Below are 9347 nucleotides of genomic sequence, written 5' to 3' on the forward strand. Positions count from 1 at the left end.
GGTCGTTTAAGGGTATGCCATATTTCTTAATATAATAATTTAATAGGGCTTTGTGTGAACCAAGTAATTTCAAAATATAATATATATTTTTTTTTTCATGTGTCGTTCTTGTACAGAACTCTAATTAATACTAGAAATAAGATAAGAGGAATTTGGATTCTCTATCTTTCTCATACATCTAATTTCTTGTGCATTTTATTAAACCCCGTAAATCCACCACGGCGACACAACTACAGAACCAAATTCGTAAGACAGAAGCTAAAAGTACAAATATGGGTTTCTAGTGCATGATGGTTGCCACATGCCAAAAACCACCCGTATACTTCTCGTAACGCTAATTCAACTTCTCCACACCATGGGTTTAAAAATATTGCAGAGCTTTTGAGAATACACGGGTCTCTTTGTTTTCGAACCGGGGTTAATGGCCGAGTCTTCGATGTAGATTTTGGTGCTTGCTAAATTCTTTTTTCCAAAGAATATTTGTTCTGTATCAGTTGATTCATTGGCTAAAAAACTCCTTTTCAACACTATAAAACCAAACATTACGCTTCATTTTGGTTCTTGATTTTTAAACATGTAGTTATAAAATAAGCTTTAACCCTTGAATATGCTAGGTGGCCGGTCCCTAGACCCAGTCGTTACCCACGACCCACGCGATCGCCTAGGGCTTTGAGCAACGTAGTGTAAATAGATTAGTTTAAGCATACGTAGCTTGAACAAAGTAATTTCTTGGATTATGCTCTCAAGGTTTGGAATTTTTATTTGACTAATCTCAATTACACATGCTGCATGTGGGGGACCGTGACAGATTATGATACAAATTCGGAGACTAATTTATGTGCTAATAAGATTGTTAGGAATCTAAACTACCAGTAATTACTTAATTCACGGCCGGGTTTATATATCTAATACTGATATTATAGGAATCTAAACTACTGGTATATATATAATAGCATCAGTTCATCACGGGTTGCACATAACATTAATTATTTTTTTCTCAAAGGGCAGATAAGTATTTGATCGGTACCAAAATCATGTGACAGGAAGGCAACGATGTTATTATTATAACATAAATTATATTATATTATTTATGAATTCAGATTAAGGGCAAACATATTATTCTTATAATTATATTGTTTGTGGCGCGCGCATGTCAATATTTTAATCTAAATTAGTATTAAACCCGTATGAAGGATGAGTGAATATATAATTTCAAATTTATTATTATTCATAATTGAATTTTTTTCCAGAAACAATAATTATAAATAAAATTGTACTTTATAATCCCTTAGGCATGCATAGCATAGACAATTAGACATGTTATATCAATATTATAAAAGCTGAGATTTACCACTAGGCCTTCAACCACATAACCCAAATTGGAATCCCCAGTAAGCCCAATATAGGTCACCCCCAGCCAAGTTTCCACTAGTCCATGATCATGTATTTGTCTGAACAACAGGTTGTCAAGCCTTGTCCGAGTATATTTTCCCGACATTACAACATATAAGTACAAAATTTCTTCTACCACTGGTAACGATGTTTGTCTCCTTACAATTTTATAATTACTTTGTCGTCACTAAATAGTTATAGTCAATTCATGCGTAGTAGACATTACTCATATTATAGGATTGATTAATTAGGTAGTTCTAGCCTGTTTTAAGAACTGGATTTATCCGATTTTGATTCATTTCTAAGTACACGGCAGGACAAGATTCACGTTCTCTGATTCAAAGCACTATACTGATTCGAACAAAGGTACAAATTGCAGTACTAAAACAAAGTGACAACTCAAGAAGTGGACTCGAAATCTACCTTCGTCAAGTTGCTCTTGATCATGCATAAGCTCTTTCTTGCATGAGAGTGTATGGAGGGCTGTGGTATCAATTATCATACACAGTAGAGTTATTCTTTTTGCTTGATGTTTTGGATATTAGTTCTTGATCGATTGCTATTAAGTTACCATATGGATTTGGATTCATTCAACATTTTCTACAACCGACTTACAATATGCAAATAAGTAAATAAAACATATGCTGTAAATTTACAATAAAACATATTGTAAATATGTTGTAATGTTGTAAGTACAATATGTTTACAATAAGTACAATATATTTACAATATGTTTTATTGTAAACATATTGTACTTATTGTAAACAAATTGGAATCCCCAGTAAGCCCAATATAGGTCACCCCCTAGCCAAGTTTCCACTAGTCCATGATCATGTATTTGTCTGAACAACAGGTTGTCAAGCCTTGTCCGAGTATATTTTCCCGACATTACAACATATAAGTACAATATGTTTACAATATGTGCATATTGTAAATTTACAATAAAACATATTTGCATAACAATATGTTTTAAATTTACAATATGTTTTAAATTTACAATATGTTTTATTGTAATTTTTTTAAAATTACAATATGTTTTATTTACTTATTTGCATAACAAGAATTGTATTTGTATTTTAAATTTTAAATGAAATATATATAATAATGATGTTCTGTTTTGATTATAGAAGGAAAAATAAGTACAATATGTTTACAATAAAACATATTGTAAATATTGTAAATTACAATAAAACATATTGTAAATTTAAAACATATTGTTATGCAAATATGTTTTATTTACTTATTTGCATAACAAGAATTGTATTTGTATTTTAAATTTTAAATGAAATATATATAATAATGATGTTCTGTTTTGATTATAGAAGGAAAAATAGTGTCTACCCCCCACCACCACACATAAATATGATTATTTTTTTCAACACAAATTAAAATGAGTAAATTTTTTGAGTCATGGTAAATAAATGAGAAATTATAAAAGAAGTTTGGAATTGGAGAATTTTATTTTAATATTTGAGAATTATAAATCAAACAATATTAGCCATTATTGTCTTATTATAATATGTGAGATTTAGAGTAGGAAATATTATGCATTTGATTTTGCTTATGTGAGTTTTGAGAGGAGTAGATATTACACATCTGATTTTACTTATAAAATATTCTTCTTAGAAAATTAAAGAAATCGATTGTATAAAAGTAAAGATAAGAATAATCTAAAAATTGATGACATATTGGGTATGATTATTAATTATATATATTGAAACAAAAAATCTTACCATATAATTTTACAAAATTTATAATTTTACAATTTTTGAAAGGTAAAATCCCAAAAAACATAACGTATAAAATAGAAAAAGTTTGGACTTCGGAGTGAGGGAGTAAAATACCTAAAAATGCTGAGGACAATACAAGTAACTAGGCCAGATTGTCGGAGGGTATTTCAGTAAAAGAAAAGTTCGGGGGCGATGAGCCTTATACGACGCAGTTTAACCGAATTCTTGAAAGGGGAAAAAATAGAAGCCCTAACTTTGATTTGATAAGAAATTCAATTACAATTTAGAGCTCAATCGCGAAACTGGTTAGACATCTCCTATCTCTATCACACGTACATACATCGCAGCTTTTGATTTTCACTTTGTTATTAGAAGCAGTTGAATTTGTGTATGTGATTATAGTTCACAAAATGGAAGACGTGTTTCTCTGTTTCTATTTTGAACTTGCTACGTGTTATTTTAGTTCACATCAATTACAATTTTATGATTTGGCAAATAAGGTTGTAGTTGCTGAAATTTGTTTACTTTGTTTGTTGGCTTCAGTTTGTTATCTATGAAAAGAGGACTTCCTTGGAATGATGATGATTCGTCGTCGGATGAATCTTCAGCAGACGATACAGATACGGAAACAGTAGAGAATGATGGTAGTACTAAGAATGCGAAAAGTGGGGGAACTTCTAAAAAGAATAAACCCGAAGGTAATGTTACTTCAGTTCGTTATTGTAATCGTGTAGAACACTTTTAAGACTATTTTACTCAACTATGGTAATAGGAGTGAATGTGTTTTCAATGTATAGCTGATAAGACGAGTATATAATTTTTTGCGTAGTAGCGATTCTGGTTCATGTAGTTGATCTAATGTATAAACGCATACTGTAAAATGTGGTGTGGAGTTGGACACTTAGTGATACATGTGTAGGTTTGGTCGAGCTTAGTTGGTAGAGCTGCAACGTGCTAATGCTTGTAATGTGATATGTGGTTCTTTTTTTCCTTTGCTTTCCAATTTTATGTTTCCAGATGTTAGGTGCTATGTTAAATAGTATTGATTCCATGTAATGAAAAACATCAAAGATGACGAATTAATTAGTAAAACTGAGCTTTGTTTACATTTGCTTATTTGATGCTTGATGAATAAATTATCTTCATGTTCGACCAACCAGAGGCCTCATTTCTTCTGCTGGTGATGCTTGATGCCAAGGGCGAGGGTAATCACTTGAGGTTGGACAAGTGATCAGTAGAATTAAGTGTCAGCCATATTTTAAATGATTGCACTAGTTATCATCACATGTCTATCACCATTTATCTTATATTAGAATTGCTTGCGTTCAATACAACTATGCACCTCAAGCACAAATAAAAAAAATGTACGGACCCAGCTTAACGGCCCGATATATGTGCTGTGGCATCAATAATAATAAAAAGACAGATGCATTGCTAGGGGTACACTGGCATCTTTATAAGTTTGGCTCTTCTATAACATATATCAGGATGTGGCTAATTTTAAATTTATGCCTTCTGTACCCAGATTTTTTACATTCTTTGCTTCTTACTACAACCAAATACTCTGCTTCAGTACGTGTTTGCAATATGCATTAATTACCTTTAAACTTCAAATATAATTTGATGTATAAAAAAAGGCACTCATTTGACCATATTGTAGCTATTATATGTGTACAGTAAAAAGCAAGGGCAAAGGTATAGATTTTGATGCTCTGAGTCGCCATGGCTATAAAGGTGGACTATCAGTGCTGAAAGTGCCTCCACCCAAAGACTCGATAGAGTATAATTTGTCTTGGTCTACAGGCAAGGAAAGACGCATTACTGCAGATGAAAGTGAAGAAACCTTTGAAGAACGGGAGAAAACTAGAGCTGCATTACGTGAAGGAGAGCAGCTGAAAACTGCACAAACACAGAGAGAGAAAAATCAATCGTTCTCACAGAAAGAGAAGAGGAAGAGAGATCTTGGTCAGGCTAGCAGAGGGAAGAACTATGTTGAGGAAGAAAAGAGGTTGTTGAGGGATAATGGCGTGTACTCTGGTTTTGATTCTTGATGCTTTTATAATCTACAGTGTTGCTAGTCATATCTTGTAGGTAATATAATGCAACTCCATATGAGTGTTTTGTAAACATAATCAAGTAACTGTTATGTACTTGTTTCGAGTTTGCAGTCTATTATCAAGGGACTCTAACCATCATATAGGCTGCCCTCTTAGCTTGTTTTTCAAGAAAATTAACTTAAACATTAATTAAGCTTCGACTGAGAACTCAACTTGCATTTAAAATATCCCCCACCACACTTGGTAGCACACCTCACTGTTCAATGTATGTACAACAACCTGAAGAGAGTCACTCTCGATGCTTGCTGGCTGATGACAAGTCTGCTTAATCCTTAGAGCCTCACACTCCCCGAATGCCTCGGCTTCAAGAACCGGAACCTTTCCTTCCACTTTCATGCATTTTCCACTCACAAAGTTACCTGCATCATTTTTTATCACCATACCAATTGAAAAGAATGGAGCGTCCACAAAGACAAAAGCATCAACATTCAGTTTCAGAACCCCAGTTTCAGGCGCCTTTCACCTTGCAGAACTTTGTTGAATATTATCTGTAAATGCATTTGGCTTACCCTGTACTTCTTTTGTGATGTTCCCCAGTCCTCAATTTGCTGTGAAATCCAGCTCATAGGCTCATAGGCTCATAGCCACACTCGTCCACACTTTCTTATTACGCGCAAACCAATTCCCATATAATGCCCCCTGCTATTTTGACCACAACTTCCTGAGATTCAGTACTTAATTTTTTCAAAAGCCATTGTGGGGTGGACTCAATCTGGTTAATATCAAAAGACATAACTTTATGATGCCCGCGGTCTTCTGCAAACTTGCAGTGAAAGAAGGGATCAAGCAGTTGTTCCACATTAGCGTCACACATCGGGTATATGATAGGAACTTGCACCCTATGTTACTCGGACTCTTTATTTTACCTCGAAGTACCCGTGTCGGACACTCCAACACTTGGACATGGACACTTAATTTAGGCCAAAAATATGTAAATTTTTCAAAATATTACCGAGTCCGACACATGGAAACGCATCCATGTCGGATACTTCTTGCCGAGTCTGAGCAACATAGCTTGCACCCCTTCACAAAATCAAAAACAGCCATCTTAGACCTCCCCACCAGTGAGGGTAGTCCCAGGTATTTACTATTTGCTCAGGTCATTACAGACTAACGGAAGATCTTTAATCATATGTTGTTCATTAGTACGGACATTGGCACTAAAAAATACAACTGATGTCTGAAAGTTGATCGCCTGTTTCGATTGGCTATCATAGCTGTTGAGAAGTTTTGTGTTGAACAGCAGATAATGGGTTGGTGAACACATCAGCCAGCTGTAAAATGTACGAATGTGGAATATACGAAGAAATCCAGAAGTGACATAGTCACGGATAAAATGACAATCAATCTTCAAGTGCTTAGTCCGTTCCTGAAAGATTGGATGTTCTGCAATGTATTTGGCAGCGGTGTTATTACAGTAAAAATTGATTGGAGTAGGAACATGAACCTGCAGATCCTTTAAAAGACCTTCCAACCAAATACCTCACTAGTAGTATAACTCATGCCACGATACTCCCTCTGCAGTACTTTTGGAAACAGTTTTCTGTTTCTTGATTTTCCAGGAAATCAATGAAGTGCCTAAGAAAACTGCATAACCAGACAATGAACAAGTGAACAGAGAACAAGTGCCACAGTCAGCATCAAACTAAGCAGATAACTCCAATCCCACATTTAAACTGCCTTTTAAAATATTTCAGAACATGCAGAGCAGCATCCAAATGGCTCTGTGCTGGTGCAGATAAGAATTGTGATAATTGTTGGACTGAATAAGAAATGTCAGGTCTGGTGAGATTTAAGTCCAACAGTTTACCAACCAGGCGTCTGTAAACTTCGGGATCAGGCAATTTTAGACTGTCATTTAGGCTCAACTGAAGCCCTTAAGCCAAAGGAAACAAAGCTGGTTTACAATCCATCATGTGAGTATCTTTAAGATGATCCAAGATGTATTTCCTTCGATTCAACTTAATTCCAGTAGAATCTCTAGTAACTTCAACACCCAAAAATTACTAATCTTCAATTGTAAAAGTCTTATGCAACTCAGATTTAATACTAGAAATGGCTTCCAAATCATTTCCAGTGAGCAACAGTTCATCAACATAACAAATAATTGATGTACATGAAGTACCAGTAGTCTTGACAAACAAAGAATTGTCCTGGACTGATTGAGTATAGCCCACAGAAATGAGAAATTTAGACAGTTCATAATTCCATTGCCTTGAAGCCTGTCTTAAACCATAAATTGACCTTGTTAATTTACAAACAGATGTTCATAATACTTCTTGGCTACAGATCACATACGATCATGGTCCGTCACAACCAACCTCCCCAGTTTCTGTTCTCAGAGATGAAATATGATTAATCTTTTTCCGCATTAAGGCTAACGCAGGAAAAAAACTTTTTCGGTACACTTCCTCATGAAGTAACAGTTCAATCAAAGTATTTCCTTAAATTCTCCTCATCAAGACAATTAACATGCAAATTCAAAACCCAAGCCAGCTTAGATAAGAAGTGAGGCAAAATAGTACATTTTATAATCTAGAGTAAGTACTCGTATCTGATAAGAATTTAGTTGCAGTCTCCCTAATTATCCATTTAGCGGAAGTTGAAAGCTTCAATCTCGTCTTTAGCGAGTATGATGATCCGGTACTTGTTATACTGAAAACAGAATAATGTCATCTCTTTTAATGAATTATGAAGGAGCAATATATTTTTGTAACAAATAAAGCTACGAGGCACACAACCTCTTTTCGCCGGTGGGTGATTTTTCATACACTTGTGACACCTAAATGTACCCTTGTTTTGTTACTTCTTCAAATCAATTCATACAACTCTTGTAACACCCGGTTTCACTCTCTTCCACAGCTGTCACTATAACTTTGTATAAGAAATACGGATAAATTTTGCATAAGAACTTGCAAGACCAAAGATTTCAAATTTGTGTAGTAGTATCTTGAAGTCAATCCCTTGAATCTTGTCTACAGTTTTTGATGGTGAGAAGTTAACGATGATTAATTTTAGAAGAAACAGGTTTAACTGTTTAAGTGAAACCAAAGTCTCTTTTGCTGAATTTCGATATGATATACAACCATCCTTCAGTCATTTTATCAGCAATGCAATTCCATGCAAGTATGAGCATAAATATATGCATGACATGACAGTTCTTTTATTAAGTAAATGTTATAAAATTATATGATCATGGTAAACACCCCTCCCAACACCTTGAGTTTTCAGGAGAATTGGTCACTTAACATGGTAAGTTCGACTCCATGTGATCTCCAATATTCTCATATTTAAAAGTAAAATACAAAATGGTGGCTAAATTTTATCCGTTTTTGCATATTAGTGGCTAGAATTTCAAATTTCCAAGTGGCTAGATTATGTTTCCAAGAAACGGCTAAGGACCGCTTTTCTCAAGAAAAAACATTTTTTTGCCTTAAAAAGTCGCTCTTGGCCACCTTTTTGATAAATCAAACAATATATGCCACCCTATTACAAATTTGAAACTCTAATCACTAAAATTAATGAAAAAATGATAAAGTTCTGCCATCTACTTTACTCTTTTGCCAACTTTTAAACCCACATGCAGTTAGTTGAAGCAATGTTAACCTCTAACTCTGGACTTGGTGTAAGTGTAAACATTTAAACCTCTAACTCTGAACATTCGAAGAAAAAACTAGAAGTTTGGCCGGATTACCTGCATTTTTGGTCACTAGTATGCCTTCTCTGCTAACCCTTTGTATCAAATGTACAATTGTAGAGATCAAACTAGCACTACAAGAAAAACGGACATTTCCGACCGCCAAAATCGGTCGGAAATAAGCAAAATCGATCGGTTTTGAGGTCATTTCTGACCACCGACCGACCACGTCGGTCCCTTTAAACCGAGTCGGGAATGACGTGTCGGTCCGAAATGAGGTATATAACCGACCGATTCATTCGGTCGAAAATGTGTTGCCATGTCCATATACATGTGGATTGTATCATATAAATTTGGCCCACCGTTGACGTGTCATATACGTGGATTGTCTCAAAACCGACTAATGACGATCGGAAATGTGTTGGTCGGTATAGTTACTTTATGTATACAAAGCTTCCAAGCAATAACTAT

The 9347-nt window shown here is 34.7% G+C and overlaps 1 protein-coding gene across 3 annotated transcripts; it reads left to right on the top strand.

Moving 5' to 3' along the window:
- Positions 1-3269: 3269 nt before the first annotated feature.
- Positions 3270-5317, top strand: LOC108220641 (uncharacterized). 3 transcript variants are annotated; one of them, XM_017394453.2, is made up of 3 exons: positions 3270-3427; positions 3666-3820; positions 4800-5317. In XM_017394453.2, exons 2-3 carry the CDS (start codon positions 3676-3678, stop codon positions 5171-5173), a joined length of 519 nt encoding a protein of 172 aa, XP_017249942.1. In that variant the 5' UTR covers positions 3270-3427; positions 3666-3675; the 3' UTR covers positions 5174-5317. The 3 variants fall into 3 exon arrangements, with proteins under 3 accessions (XP_017249942.1, XP_063950840.1, XP_063950839.1); XM_064094770.1 differs by having other exon boundaries at positions 3361-3454; XM_064094769.1 differs by having other exon boundaries at positions 3386-3510.
- Positions 5318-9347: the final 4030 nt, after the last annotated feature.

This window comes from Daucus carota, chromosome 5 (genome assembly GCF_001625215.2).
Source record: "Daucus carota subsp. sativus chromosome 5, DH1 v3.0, whole genome shotgun sequence".
In the NCBI taxonomy this organism is placed as follows: Eukaryota; Viridiplantae; Streptophyta; class Magnoliopsida; order Apiales; family Apiaceae; genus Daucus; species Daucus carota.

Bases quoted from the DNA above. Each gene is read 5' to 3' on its own strand.
- LOC108220641 (XM_017394453.2), top strand. From the start codon at position 3,676: ATGAAAAGAGGACTTCCTTGGAATGATGATGATTCGTCGTCGGATGAA. The intron at 3,821-4,799 runs GTAATGTTACTT...ATATGTGTACAG, and splicing joins TAAAAAGAATAAACCCGAAG to TAAAAAGCAAGGGCAAAGGT.